At 41.9% G+C, this 15355-nt stretch overlaps 1 protein-coding gene across 2 annotated transcripts in view; it reads right to left on the bottom strand.

Moving 5' to 3' along the window:
• The window catches only part of SEMA4F (ssemaphorin 4F), a 35494-nt gene that overhangs the window by 12182 nt on the left and 7957 nt on the right, over positions 1-15355 (bottom strand). For both annotated transcript variants that reach the window (XM_066267479.1, XM_066267480.1), the window contains 8 exons: positions 14290-14383; positions 3430-3549; positions 3178-3329; positions 2369-2547; positions 2009-2156; positions 1660-1882; positions 1410-1519; positions 1143-1303 (listed from right to left, as the gene is read on the bottom strand). In XM_066267479.1, coding sequence (XP_066123576.1) covers positions 1143-1303; positions 1410-1519; positions 1660-1882; positions 2009-2156; positions 2369-2547; positions 3178-3329; positions 3430-3549; positions 14290-14383 — 1187 coding nt within the window. The remainder of the gene's footprint in view (positions 1-1142; positions 1304-1409; positions 1520-1659; positions 1883-2008; positions 2157-2368; positions 2548-3177; positions 3330-3429; positions 3550-14289; positions 14384-15355) is intronic.

Genomic DNA, 15355 nt, shown 5'->3' with positions numbered 1-15355 from the left:
GAGATATGCTTCAGTGTGGCATGTGATTTTAAACTAGAATGCTGAATGGAAAATAGATGGTGGGATCCCCAAATGGACAAAAGGAGACCAATTTGGAGTTTTTTAGAATAATCCAGTTAAGAAATGATGATGGCTTGGACTAGGGTGATAGCAGCAGAGAAGGAAAGAAGTGGCTGTGGACTGAGGATATGATAAATGGAGCTAGTGCACTTGCAGTACAGTGTGGGCTATTTCTGGCTTGAGCAACCAGATGCACAGAGGTTCCTTTCTCTGAGATAAGGAAAATCAGAGGACCATGTGAAAGAGGAAAGAACAGTGTACCCTAAGACTTGCTTAATTTGAGTGGCTTGTGAAGCACCCAATAGGGAATTCCGTGATCTACAGAAGGATAGGGACATCTGTAGTTGTCAACAGCACTCAGTTGATGTTGAAAATAATGAGAATAAGCCCTGACTCAGTAGCTCAGTTAGAGCATTGTCCCAACATGCCAAGGCTGCGGGTTCAATCCCTGATCAGGGCACATACAAGAATCAACCAATGAATGCATAAATAAGTGTAACAATAAATCAATGTTTCTTTCTCTCTCTCTCTTTCTCTCTGTCTCTCCCCTTCTTCTTTGTCTCTAAAAATTAATTTTAAAAGAGTTTAAAATAAAATAATGGAAATAAAATCACCTAAGAAATGTGTAAAAGTGTAAAGAGAAAGACTGAATCCTGAGAAGTATCAATATTCAGAAGCTGGCTGGAAAAGGAGTAAGTAAGGGAGACAGACTAGTGAGACAGGGAGGAACACCAGGAGGATGCAGTCACAGAAGGCAGGAGGAAAGAGAATTTCAGGGAAGGAAGGAGGAAATGGTCAACTTTGGAAACACTTCTGAGAGCTCTTGTAAAGTAAAAACTGAGAAGTGTATGGTGACATGGATATCAGTCACATGATCTGGGCAGATCCAGCAGAGGGCAAGGACATTGATGAGGCAGCATGATGGACAGATAGATGAGTTAGTAGGGACTGACAAACACACAAGTGACACTAAAAGAAGAAACACACATACACAGAGGGCAGCTTTAACAGATGAACGACAGATACATGGATGTGTCAGAGCTCTGTGACAGCAGGCATGCAGCCAGGGCAGCCACACTCACCCTCCATGCTCTGCAGCATGGGCCACACATGCATCTAGCTGGAAACTCCAGGCACAGACAGGGTCCTGGGCCAGGATGCACTCTGAGCAGCTCTGGAGACGGCCACAGCTGGTTGTGTTCACTTGTGTCACTTCAGTATGAGAGCCAACCAGGAGCCAGCTCTACAGAAAGTAAGAGTGAGAAAGAATACGCTGCATCTCCCAGACTTCAGGGTCACAAACTGACTCAGATGTCTCCCCACCAGACTCCCCAAAATCTAACACTCACTTGATACAATTTCATATTCTCAACTGGCTGTGGCTCTGGAAATAAGGCCAGATCTTCAAGGACACTGAGCTTGGCTCCAATCCGCACAGCTCGGTGGAGGTGTCCATCCTCTAGGAAGCAGGCAAGGGGGCAAGACACAATGACATAACTGTACCTGAGCCTGTGACTCTGACACCTGTAAAAACGGGACCCTCTCTTTGACGAGAGCATGTGTGCACTGGATGGGCAATGTACTTGGCTTTAAACATACCTGTCCCCAGGTAGAGCACATCATATTCTTTCCCTGAAAGACTGGCCACCCTGTGGGCTACAACCCTGAGATAGACTGTATCCGTAGTGACCAGCAAGGGGTGACCATCGGCTGGAAATGCTGGCTTGTCCATGAGGGGATGGTCCCGGATGAAGGTGAGCACCCGGTCAGGCAGGGAGAGTGATGAGCCAAACTGCTGTAGTTTCATGTTATTGGTGATGCACTAGAGGAAACAGCATGGGTGACAAAGCTTCCCAAGGTGTCAGGAAGGGTCCATGACGCTTAGTTGAGCTCTTACTCTAATGAGGCAATTCTGGCATGGGGTGAAGAGCTGCCCCAGACCCCTTACCTCTCCAGGTCGGGGATGTGGTACATCATTGTCCATGACGGGCAGTCCTCTGTTGCAGTCATGTTTCAACTCTCTGAAGGGACCATTCAGCACTCTCCGAATGTCTTGTGGTCGGAAGGCACAGACAGCAGAGATGGCAGCCCCCTCCCTAGAAGAGTCACAAATTGGAGCCAGATATTTGAAGGGACTAGAGCACAACATCCCACTCCCTGCCAAAAGAGACCTATGAGAAATGCATGGGAGCCATGTAGCCTGCTCCAGGGAGAGGCCACCCACCCGCTCTGGAGGAGATGGCACTGACACTGTGCCAGCCCACACCTCACCCACCCCATAACTCTCCTCCACACTAGGACCCCTCACCACTGGGAGGAAAAGATGCCATAAAAGATGGGGATCCCCACTCCAGTCTCAGGTCGAAGAACGGCTATGTCCTGTAGGACACTGGAGGCCCGGCCATGCTCAGGCCCTGGACACAGCAGGTCAGCCTTCAGAAACGTCGTCCATCTCTGCTGGAGGGTCTTCCTGCCCCCAAGGTCCCCCTGGGGTGACAAGAGTATAGGAATTTCTCTTTAGAAGACCAATATTGTAGAAAGAATGTGAAGACCATACAAGTTTCCCCCAGACAAGGATAGACAGGAAGACATGCATAGAAATGCACTGACAGAGATACAGACAGAGTAACAGTGGGGGATAATGATACATGGGTGGACTGGGTCACAACGATGGTGACTAAGTTCACTGTGTACTTATGAAGTACTGTACTATGTGCTTTATAGAACTTACTTCATTTAGAATTCAAAACAACCCTTATAGCTAGCCATCATCAATATTCTCATCTCTAAGGATGCTAACGAACCTGCCCGAGTCACAGAGGCAGTAAGTAGTGGACTGCGACCTGGAGCCCAGGTCTGTCTGTCCACAGTTCCTGCCTTTAACATCTATATGATTCCACCTCCTAGGGACAGTGTGTCACAAGAGTAATTGTGGGGTTAAAGGGGCTAAAGCGCTTTCCCCATACTCCTCAACTCCCAGAAAACAAGTCAAGACATAGGGAAAAAAAGGAGACAAAGGAGAGATGTAAAGACAGAGACCTAGAGAAGAAACGTGAAAGGCCAGGCAGAGCAGAAGACGACAGACAGACAGACAGACAGCTGGGATTGGGGTCTTACCGCGCACACACGGGCCACCCGAGGAACCTTAATGCGCTCGTATGAGTCAAATGCTCGGGAAGTCTCAGTAAAGAAGAAGTAGATTTCATCGTCTCCGTCTTCATCCCCCCACTCGGCTGGCCTCAAGGCCACTGCTGCGACAAAGGCTGGAGCTGGGGAGACCTGAGGCCTCAGATCCCACAGACACAGCCTGGGTCTGCCCGGCCCCCACCAGCCCTCTCTGTCCCCAAGCAGCCCTCTCCCTCTCCCCACCGTTAAGCCAGGATGGCAAGGTCTCTGTCCGAATCCAGTCCTCAGCACGACCCACCACCCTGGAGATAATCGGCTCTGTCCCCAGGTAGTTTCTCACAGTGGCAGCGTACAGGACCCCCCCTGCAGGGAGACAGAGAGGAGATGAGCTATAAGACACTTGCTGAAGGAAGCAAAGAGATCACAGCAAAGCAGGGAACAGAGCAGGGAGGAACTCTAGGGCTGAGCACCCAGGAAGTGCCAGGCACTGCTAAGCACCTATCAGGCATCCCTTCACTTAAAATCACAGTAGACAGAAAGTGCTTCCGGGCAGGGAAGGGAACCAATGCTGATGAAAAAGTGCAGGAACGTTAATGTGTCTGAAGGGAAAATTAAAGCTGCCCTCCTGAAAATCAGGCTGTTTGGTTGGTTTGCTTGCTGTAGTAGTTGTTGTTTTAGGGCAGGAGTCCCCAAACTTTTTACACAGGGGGCCAGTTCACTGTCCCTCAGACCGTTGGAGGGCCGGACTATAAAAAAAACTATGAACAGATCCTTATGCACACTGCACATATCTTATTTTAAAGTAAAAAACAAAACGGGAATACAATATTTAAAATAAAGAACAAGTAAATTTAAATCAACAAACTGACCAGTATTTCAATGGGAACTATGCTCCTCTCACTGACCACCAATGAAAGAGGTGCCCCTTCCGGAAGTGCTGCGGGGCCGGATAAATGGCCTCAGGGGACCGCATGCGGCCTGGCTGTAGTTTGGGGACCTGTTTTAGGGCTTTCTCTGCCCTGTGATATGCTAATTATACTATGACTCTCCAGGAAGGGATCTATCTGCTTTGCAGCATGTCCCAATCTTACTTAACTTCCCCCACTATGGTAAATGCCTGAAGGAACTAGCGTTCTTCCTGAACATGAGTGGGTGCACACTGCTCTGGAACAAGTCACAACTTTAGAGTATGCTAGCATCACTTGGGGAATTGATCAAAGTGCAGATTCCTGGGAGAGAAGGGCAGGTGCAGCTCTGTGGGCTGAATGTTACAGCACTGTAGCCACTCTGAGCACTACTGCCAAAGCTCAGACATGAGCAGGAGAAAATGATTTGGGGGAGTAGAAGGTCACCCCCCATACACACAATTTTGTGTATCACAGGGGTTCTGGAAAGAACAAAGTGGCATTACTTCATCACTCACTAGGTACGAGGCATTGTGCCAGCTATTGAGCACATCACTGCCTTAAGAACCCTCACCTGAATCTGGAAGACAAATGCTGAATCAGATACCAGGAGGTGTGTATGCACAGATGTGTGCAGGAGCAGAGAGGACAATCCAACCACATCTGACTGGGGGAGCAGCATCTCAGAGGTGGCACCTGAGCCGGTCTGAAGAATGAGCATTTGCCAGGTAGAACCTGAGAGGACTATGAAGAAGTGGGAAGAGGGGAGCCATGTGAGGGATGTGGGGCACTCCCCATGGCTGAAGCGCCAGTGGGATACAGCGGCTGCCTGGCAGAGATGCAGGTGGAGGTGCAGAGAGGGGCACACAACTGTGTGAGTCTGCTCTGCCAGGACCAGGAACATGGACTTTAGCCTACAGGTAAGAGCAAAACTGCAGAGATTTTCTTGAAGACAAGGTAACCAATTTTGGTTTTGAAGAAGATAACAGTAGTTAAGAGGCCATTCACACAGTGCAGGTGAGAGTAGCAGTGCCTGTAAGAGTGGCGGGCTGAACAAAGACAGGAGGGAACAAAGGGACTGGACTTGGGAGATACTTCTGAGTATTAACAAGATTTGAAAATCAGTTGAGTATGAGATGTGAAAGAATGGAACAAAATATATCTCTAAGGTTTCCAGCTTAGAAGATGGATGATAGTAGATGGTTATATTGTGAACCAAGCCAGGACATGACAAGAGAAGTCTGGTAAAGAGGTGGCTGGAGAAGAAGTGAGCTTAGTTGTTGGACATGCTGAGGTTGAAGTACCTTCAGGACATCTGGTCAGAGACACTGGAAGGCAATCAAACAGAAGGGGTTCAGCTGCAGGGCCAAGTCAGGCAACTTGGGAATCATGCTTAAGTCACAAAATAAACATAAGAGGGAGAAAGGGAAAGCGAGAAGAGAGCCCTGGGACAACACCATTTAAGAGGAGAAGCTATGAAGACAACTCAGAAGATCAAGTCAGAGAAGACAGAGAAGTCAGAGAGGCTGCTGTGCCAGAAGCTGGTGCACAGAAACCCCAGCAAGAGCCATGGGGCTCACAGCCACGGAGGGAAGCTGTAGAGAGCAGGGCCATTATAAGGGAAAACAGTCATGCTGGAGTCACAGATAATCAAGCAAATGCTTGTCTCAGGCACTGAAAAGATGACTAGTATTTTTAAAACTTGTTATGCAGAGCAAAACAGAGCCAGGAGCCCTCAGAGGGCACGAGTGAAGGTTCAGAAGCCTCCTGAGGGGTAAGGAAGGGAGATTACACTATAACTTGAGATGGTGATAATAATCCAAGTGTACTGAAACCTGGGGAGGGGGATTGTTTTGTTTTGTTTTTTAGCCTTGGGTTTGAACCCTGAATACTTAGTAGTATGATCTTGGGAAAACTAACCTTCCTAAATACCAGGTTCCTCAGAGCACTACTGTGGCTTAAATGAGATAAATAAAGAGCCCAAGATAGAGCTTGGTCCAGGGGGGCAGTCAGTACATCTTGGTTACAGCTCTTCATGAAATCTCAAGGGGCCATGTGCTTGAATTGTTGGAAGAGATGGGGTTGGGGGACACAATAAAATAGCTTCCATTTCCTTGCAGAGGTTTCAGGAGGGAGAAAACCAGGGTTTTGGCACAGGTCCTGGCAGGAAATTAGCTAACTGTCTGTCTATATTTTCAAGTAGGAAAAAAAAGTTGATAAAGAAGCCAAAGTTGGAATAAAAGTTTTCTTGAGTGTTGTACACAAAACACTCTAAAACCAAACCTCTGGTAGGAGCTGTATTGTGGATACCCTGAAAATGGAAGATGTGGTGGAGACAGTTTTATAAATATTTTGGAAGCATGACTTGGTATGTGTGTGTAAGGAGATAATCATAAGTATTTTGCAAACAGTAAAGGGTCTCTAGTAACCATGCAAGGACCCAGTCGTAGATGGAGATAAAGGGTTCCAAAACTTTCTAAGGGATCAACAGGGGCGCTCAGTAACTCTGGAGCCTTAGAATTGTTGAGGAGCACACTCAGGATGGAACAGCAGAGGGTCAGTCACTGACACTAAGGGACAGAAGAAGGTACCAGAGGAAGGGTTCTGAGTGTTCCAGAAGTACCAAGGGGCTTGCAATGGTCTTACACACACACACACACAGAAGAAACAGCAGCCATCAGTCAATAAGAGCAAGAATCCACAGGACGAGGATCACATGTCCCTGATTCTCCAGAAGAGTCTCACTTCCAAATATTCTGTTGTACTGTCCATATAATAAAATATCCCTGCATGTGCAGTTTTTGGTGAATTATTAACGAATGAATCAAGTCAGAAGACATTAAATATACATTTATACATTTGCTATTGGCAAAAGGTAATGTGCAAAAGAGAAAGATGCTCACAGTGTTAAAGTTCAGTGAAAAAGCAGGTTAGAAGAAAACAGTGGGTACAATTCAACTCAATTTTTAAAGGTATGTCTGTGGACAGGAAAGATTATTGAAGGAGCTACAACTCTAACTGTTAATGGTATTTGTTTCTGGCTAATAAAATTACAAGTAATTTTTATTTTCTACTGTATACTTTTTGTATTCACTGAATGGTTTTTGTAGTTAGCATCTTTTAATTTTATAACTCAAAAAATTAGATTTTCATTTTTGTAATACAAAAAAAATTCAAAAGATGAAGAATAACAATTATCTGTGAAAGTCAATCCCTACCTGCCCAGATGTAAAGCCTTTGAGCATAGACTTCCCAGATGTGTTTGAGCCCAACGCTGACAGGCTGGGATAGGATCATGGCAATGAATACCGTACTACCCTGGAGTTTCAAATTTTCACCTTATCAAAATGCTCAACTTTAAAGATTTACAATAGGAAATATTATTCATTAGCTTTAAAAAGATGATTTTAAACATGCCCTGGCCTGATTTCCTCCACTCTCTTTTCTTTTCACGATCCGAGCTTTGTAGGATAAAGAGCTGCTACCTTAATAGTCCCCATTTCCTTATCTAAAGATTGAAACAACTAGATACTTTAAAAAAAAACAACAACAACAGCCTATTATTGGGACGCAAATAGATAGTTAGAGATGCAATGTTTACCTTTTCCTCTATTGGCCATATAACTGTCTTGTTTCAGTGTGTGAATGCTAGTGTTAGGGCAGACATCCTTGGATTTAAGAAGTAGGCTTGGACCTGAAATGTTGGCAGCACCCAATGTATCTTTTTTTTTTTTTTGTACTTTTGTATTTTTCTGAAGTGAGAAACACAAAGGCAGAGACAGACTCCCATATGCGCCCGACAAGGATCCACCCAGCATGCCGCCTAGGGTGTGATGCTCTGCCCATTTGGGGTATTGCTCTGTTGCAACCAGAGCCATTCTATCACTTGAGGCAAAGGCCATGGAGCCATCCTCAGCACTTGGGCCAACTTTTTTGCTCCAATGAAGCCTTGGCTGTGGGAGAGGAAGAGATAAGAGAGAAAGGAGAGAGGGAAGGGTAGAAAAGCAGATAGGCACTTCTCCTGTGTGCCCTGGCTGGGAATCGAATCTGGGACTTCCACATACCAGGCCAACACTCTACCACTGAGCCAGCTGGCCAGGGCCCCCAGTGTATCTTGATCATTTGCGGTGTTCCTTGGCAGATGCAGTAACCACAAGATGCAATGAAACCAATAGAAGATAATAAAAACACAAAAACACAGAACAGGTTCACAAAGAGAAAGAACAAAAGCTCCTTTCCTCTGCTCTTCTTGATAAGAAGCCCTATTTTTTATTTTTATTGAATGTGATAAAAAGAAGCACAGATGACTGATGGCTGACTCTAGCTTAGATACCCAGGTGGTTACGTACTCAGAAGGGACACTGGTGGAGGAGCAGGTTTGGAGAAGGTGAGTGAAGATTATCTTAGTTTAGGATATGCTGACTTTGAGATTCCTTTGGAACATCCAAGTGGTGATGTCTGGAAGGCAGCTGGATGTGTGGTCAGGAGCTCCAGATAATGTCTAGGAGGCATCAGAACACAGTAGAAACAGAACCCACCAAGCTGGTTTTAGAAGATTAGGAAGGCATCAGATTTGGAAGGCATTAGATGTGGGAGGCATCAGAATGCAGTGAACACAGAATCCACAGGGCTAGTTGAGATCACAACCACACAGAATGAGAAGAGAATCCCGGGTTGAAATCTAAAGAGCCCTGATATTTAAAGATGAGCCGAAGGCAAAGACCCTACAAAGGAGACTAGGAAAGAACTGCCAAAGCTTTTTAGGTTAATGTGACTATTATTGTCAAAATATTTGACAGTATTTCCAAATTTGAACAGTACAAATAGAGACACTGAGATCATTTTGTTAATTTTATCAAAATGCAGTACAGATGTCATATGTGAAGACAAGATTTCACAGGCTTTTCCCAAAAGAAATACAAATACCAATAAACACATGAAAAGTTGTTCAATTTCACTAATGGAAATGCAAATAAAAAATATATCAAATTGGACTTCGGAGGAGGTCATTGTTTGTATACATATTTATTACATATACTACTTGCGACTGACACAGATGCAATGAAACAGGCCCTCTCATAACTGTTAGTGGGACTAACTGGAGAGGAATTTAGACAAATCCATCAAGTACCATAAAAATATTTACACCACTTGATCCAAGAAGTCTACTTTTTAGATTGATTCATATGCAATTAATTACATTCTTGTAAAGAATTTATGTTAAAAGGTTTCTTCTCCAGCATTACTCATAAGACCAATAATTTCAAAATCTGAATATATAATTTTATGGGAATAATTAAATTGTGCTATATTCATATGATGGAATAGTATGTAATCACAAAAAATCATGTTTTGGATAATTACTCAATTTCTATGATGATAAAATGGTTAGTATACAATATGAAATATAAAATAATTTATTATAAATACACACACACACACACACACACAAGAAAATAATTTAATAGTATAGTAGTTACCTAGTAATGATTGAATTGCAAATAAACCTTTCACGTTCTTCTTTAGTATTTCTATATTTTCTCAATTTTCTATAATGCACATTGTAATTTTTATAGTTTAAGATATATTTTATATTCTATTAATAAATATTATATTCTAATAATATTTTCATCACTAAAAACCTCTTTTTATTTCAAAATACCTCTATTATCTTTAAGGATATTTTTAATCTCCTAACTAGGAATTTTGGTTCTAGTTTTTACTTAATGTTGGCACTATTTTCTATACCACTGTTTTCAAAACAGAGGGATCAGGGCATAATGGATTAACATTGAAATACTGGCACTTAAGTCAGACCAAGAAAAATTTTAATTATAGCCCTAAAAAGTAAGAAGAAAAATGTATAATATTGGTAGTGACTGTGACTTGAATCTGAGACAGAAAGAGACATGGAGGTTCTATGTTAACTATCTAAAGCTAGTCATTCAAATTGTTAGAAAGTGAATTTTGATCACTTCTGTCAAGTATCAGTTGAAAGTCAACCTGGAATTTCATTATCTGGAAAAAAAGACTTGAAACCTTTTCAAAACTGTTATTCTTTTTCTGAAATTTTTCTTTTGTCATCCAATGATCTTGTTTATAAAACCTGTCCCCTTTAACCACATGCTAATGCAAATCTACTTGCTGACTGAATTAAAGTTTATTGCTTTAAAAAAAAAAAGTATGTTAAATGATTATCTTAGATTGTTACAATTAAGAAGTCATTTTATTGATAAACTATGTAGAATCAAGAGACATTCACAACTGTTATCCCAAAGACTGGCTCAGAGTTTTACCAAACATGCTTGATAAAAAGCCAAGAAAAATAAACCATTAATTAAACTGTTTTATTCAAATATATATGAGTGTAAACAAGGTCTCATCAATTTCAATTACAGATGAATGATAAAAATGACAATCCAGATATTGTATTTACTGGATATATACTTACATTCACTTTTAAAATATTTATGTTACTAGCTTTCAGAATAGGTAAGCCATTAACTACCTGACTAGAAGTGATTTAATTTAGATACAGTGTGTCCGTAAAGTCATGTTGCACTTTTGACCGGTCACAGGAAAGCAACAAGACAATAGAAATGTGAAATCTGCACCAAATAAAAGGAAAACCCTCCCAGTTTCTGTAGGATGATGTGGCAGATGATGACGTAACACCATGTATACAGCGGAGCAGCCCACGGCCATGCCAGTCGAGATGTGGACGGTACAGAGGAAAGTTCAGTGTGTTCTGTGGCTTGCTAAATTCAAATCCATGACCAAAGTGCAACGTGAATATCAGCGTGTTTATAACGAAGTGCCACCACATAGGAATAACATTACTCGGTGGGATAAGCAGTTGAAAGAAACGGGCAGTTTGGTGGAGAAACCCTGTTTTGGTAGGCCATCAGTCAGTGATGAGTTAGTAGAGGCTATACGGGATAGCTACCTAAGGAACCCTAAAAAATCTGTGCACAAGCCCACATTGAACTGCACTGAATAGGTATGAAACTGGAAGAGTTTTCCTTTTATTTGGTGCAGATTTCACATTTCTACCGTCTTTTGTTGCTTTCCTGTGACTGGTCAAAAGTGCACGACTTTACGGATACACTGTAGCTTTTAAGACTTTTCCTATAACGTTATGCACAAGAGCCTGACTGGTGGGGGCACAGTGGATAGAGCATTGATGTGGGATCCCAAGGTCGCCGGCTTGAGTGCAGGATCACCAGCTAGAATGTGGGATCATAGACCTTATTCTATGGTCACTGGCTTGAGCCCAAAGGGTTGCTGGCTTGAAGCCCAACGTTGCTGGCCCAAGGTCATTGGCTTGAGTAAGGGGTCATTGGCTTGGCCTGGGCACCCAGTCAAGGCACATATGAGAAGCAATCAGTGAACAACTAAAGTGATGCAACTATAAGCTGATGCTTATCTCTCTCTCTCTTCCTCTCTTTTCTTTCTTTCTCTCTCTCTCTTGTGCAAAAATAAATAAATAAAGTCATGCACTAGAAAAAAATTTCACTGTTAGATCTTTTTTTAATTTTATTTATTTGTTTATTCATTTTAAAGAAGAGAGAGCAAAAGAGAAGGGGGTAGGAACAGAAAGCATCAACTCCCATATGTGCCTTGACCAGGCAAGCCCAGAGTTTTGAACCAGCAACCTCAGCATTCCAGGTTGGTGCTTTATCCACTGTGCCACCACAGGTCAGGCTCATTGTTAGCTCTTATATCCTAATTTTTGTTTTTCATAAAATATCCTAAAGAATAGGCAAAAATTAATTTTATGACAAAGTTCACAGCAAATGTCAGTGAAAAGAGAAAAAAAAATATGAATGATGCTGACTCAACAGATTAGCTACTTGGGAAAAATTAATTTAGATTCCATCTCAGGTCATACATTAAAATAAATCAAAATGTTAAACATTTAGAGAAAAAAATTAAGAAAAAAATTTTATCTACTCTCTAACTGAAGGACTTAGCTTAAAATATATAATTAAAAGGAAAATATGTAGATTGGAATTTAATATCCTACTCGATAATTGGCTCAAGAATGTAAGCAGGCCATTTATCAAAGGAGAAATACAGTATTAAAACATGAAAAATATTCAACTTCACTAATAGTTAAAGAAATACAAATTAAAACAAGGTACTATTTTTAGCCTCAAAGATCCTTTAAAATGACAATACATTCTGGTGAAATCTATGTGAGGAAAATAAACACTCTCATTTGCTGCTGATTTAGGGTGTAAATTAGTAGACTTTTTCTAAAAACCTAATTAGCAACAGATAATGAGCCACAAAATTTTCATACCCTTTAATATAGTAATCTATTTCCAGAAATCTTAAGTAGACAATCTAAAATAAAGACAAAAATTAATTATTAAAAATGCTCATTACAGTGTTAACATATTATAGAAGAAGCTTAGAAATAAACTAATAAACTAAGTAAAATTAATTTACATAAATGATAGAAATTGTTTAATTAAATTATTGTATGCTCACAGAATTAGTAGCATGACATCATTAAAAATTCTCTTGATAGTTCTGGACTGGTACTCAGTTGATTAGAATATCATCCTGATATTCCAAGGTTGTGGGTTTGATCCCCAGTCAGAGCACATACAAAAATCAATCAATGGGCCCTGGCTGGTTAGCTCAGTGGATGAGCATTGACCTGGTATGTGGATGTCCCGGACTCAATTCCCAGTGAGGGCACACAGGAAAAGCACCCATCTGCTTCTCCATCCCTCCTCCCCTCACTTTTCTTTCTCTCTCGTTCTCTCTCTCTCTTTCTCTCTCTCTCTCTCTCTGTCTTTCTCCTCCCGCAGCCATGGCTCAATGGGAACAAGTTGGCCCTGGGCACTGAGAATGGCTCCATGGCCTCTGCCTCAGGCCCTAAGAAGACTTGCTTGCTGAGCAATGGAGCAATGCCCCCAATGGGCAGAGCATCACCCGCTAGTGAGCTTGTAGGTGGATACTGGTCAGGGAACATGTAGGAGGCTGTCTCTGCCTCCCCTCCTCTCACTGAATTAAAAAAAAAAATCAATCAATGAATGCATAAATAAATAGAACAACAAATTGATGTTTCTATCAATCTATCTACCTGTCTCCTTTCTTCTCCCTCTAAAATCAATCGATAAATAAAAATTATTTTTATAAAAAATTTTAATATACAGAAATGCCTATGATATAAAGTTACACGAATTATCCCTATGTAGCCTGACATTTAAAAATTTTACAATATACACACATTCACAAAATCTCTACTAATCTGCTTGTTTTACACTATCATGTGAAAATGGCTGAATTCTCACTGAATTTGGAGGGGGCATGTGGAATTATCTAACCTAAAATAGAGCCTATGTGGCACAAACAATTCACTTAGTGGCTACCGAAGAACTAAGCAGTCATTCTCCAGAAAAGGTTTAGACATTAGCCATGACAGAACCAATCAACACTTGAGCAACTATACATACTATGTTCAAAGGAAGTAAAAGCAGGAACTCATTGAATAGTCATTACTGACTCCTCCGAGCAACAAAGGACTGGCCAGAAAAATACGTGCATGAGTGTCTATGTGTGTGCACACACACACTACACAAAGCTAGAAAGAAATATCCTAAAATATTAACAGTGGTTTTCTAAGTTGGAATACTCTAGACCTGTTTTAATACAGTAGCCACTAAGCAATGGTGATTATCTACATTTGAATTGAAATTAAATACAATTTAAAATTCTTTCCTTCAATTGCCCTAGTCATATTTCAAGGGTTCAATAGGCACATGTAGCTAGTGGTACTGTATTGGACAGCGAAGAAACAGAACATTTCCATCATCACACAAAGTTCTTTTGAACAGTGCTATTCTAGAAGATTGTATATATTTTTTATACTTTTTTCCAAATGTATTACAATATGCATTGTAGCTGATTCCTTTAAAAAAAGAAAAAAATGAGAAAAGAAAATGAGGTTAACAGAAGAAACACTCACACTAGAGGTACAGAAAACACATTCTCTAGAGAGAACCCAGGAAAACAGTACTCTGGAGAAAAGCAGGACACAGGCAATCTGGGAAGAACAGGAAAGACTAGAAAGACACATGGGAATAATAGACATTGCTAGGAAAGGAAACAAAGTTCCAACAGCAGGGGTGGGGAAGGAAGCAATTATAGCAAGAAGTCACAGGTTCTTGCCTCTCCCACTCACCAGCCATTACAGCTGCGGACCGCTGAGCTGGCTCAAAAGGACATTTCCCCCGGCCACTCTCAATTCTTTCAACCTGCTGGAAACTGGACACGGCCTACAGACCAGAAGGGGCAATTGGTTTAGGGGTCATAGGGAGGTTCACGATGAAAATTATAAAGATGGTCAATGAAGGAAAAGCCCAATTCCCATTCCTCTGCTACCATCCCCATATTCCCAGTCTGCTACTCCTGATTCCCCTGCCCATTCCTGCACTTCCCACCTCTGCCATCCTCCTTTTCCTCAGTTTGTTTCTCTTCCTTCAATCTCCCTAGTACCCAACAACCACATGCTCTGATGAAGGAACACCTAGGATGGCCCTAGATAAGATGGAGAGGCTGAAGTCAGATCTTTCCTCTGAAATGCTGCTGAATTGTAGGGTTTGTAACTGGCTGGAGAAAGTGCTGAAGGACAAGGAGGACCAGGGAAGACAGCAGGTTTCTGAGGTGTGAAGCCCTTAAAAGGGGTAAAGAAAAGTAAAGACTGATATAGGACCATCTGCAGCCCAGGTATCTAAAGAGAAAGGCCATCCTCTTCCTACTCCCACCGAAGAATGAAGGACAGGACCAGAGTCAAAGATACACAGAAGGGGGAATAGAATCAGCAGTCAGAGAAGGCCTGACGCTCAGGTCAGAATTTGAGGATTTACTAAGTAAATGCCTTCCTCATCCAGGGACTCTAGAAGGAGTGACCTGGGAGGGGGTGAAAGGTGTTAAGAGCCAGCCAGAAGTAACTTTAGCTAAGCATCATGCGCTAAGAGAGGCTTCAAGATAACCTTCTAAAACAGAAATCAAGGATGATGTCAACCTAGGATTGACAGGGAACGTTAAATATGTCTGATTAAGAATCAAACTTATGGCATAGAAGCACTAGGCACTTCTGGCTTGCAAACTAGTATGGGCCAGTGATGTTGCTAAAGCTTAATAACTTAGATGGTAGCTGGAGTAGCAATACAGATATATGTCCCCTGAACATAAGTATACTATATTCTGACTGCTTGTCTATTTACTTTAATTGGCAAACAAGGTTT

The sequence above is a fragment of the Saccopteryx bilineata genome, chromosome 3 (genome assembly GCF_036850765.1).
Source record: "Saccopteryx bilineata isolate mSacBil1 chromosome 3, mSacBil1_pri_phased_curated, whole genome shotgun sequence".
In the NCBI taxonomy this organism is placed as follows: Eukaryota; Metazoa; Chordata; class Mammalia; order Chiroptera; family Emballonuridae; genus Saccopteryx; species Saccopteryx bilineata.
This window is presented reverse-complemented; position numbering and strand designations above follow the sequence as displayed.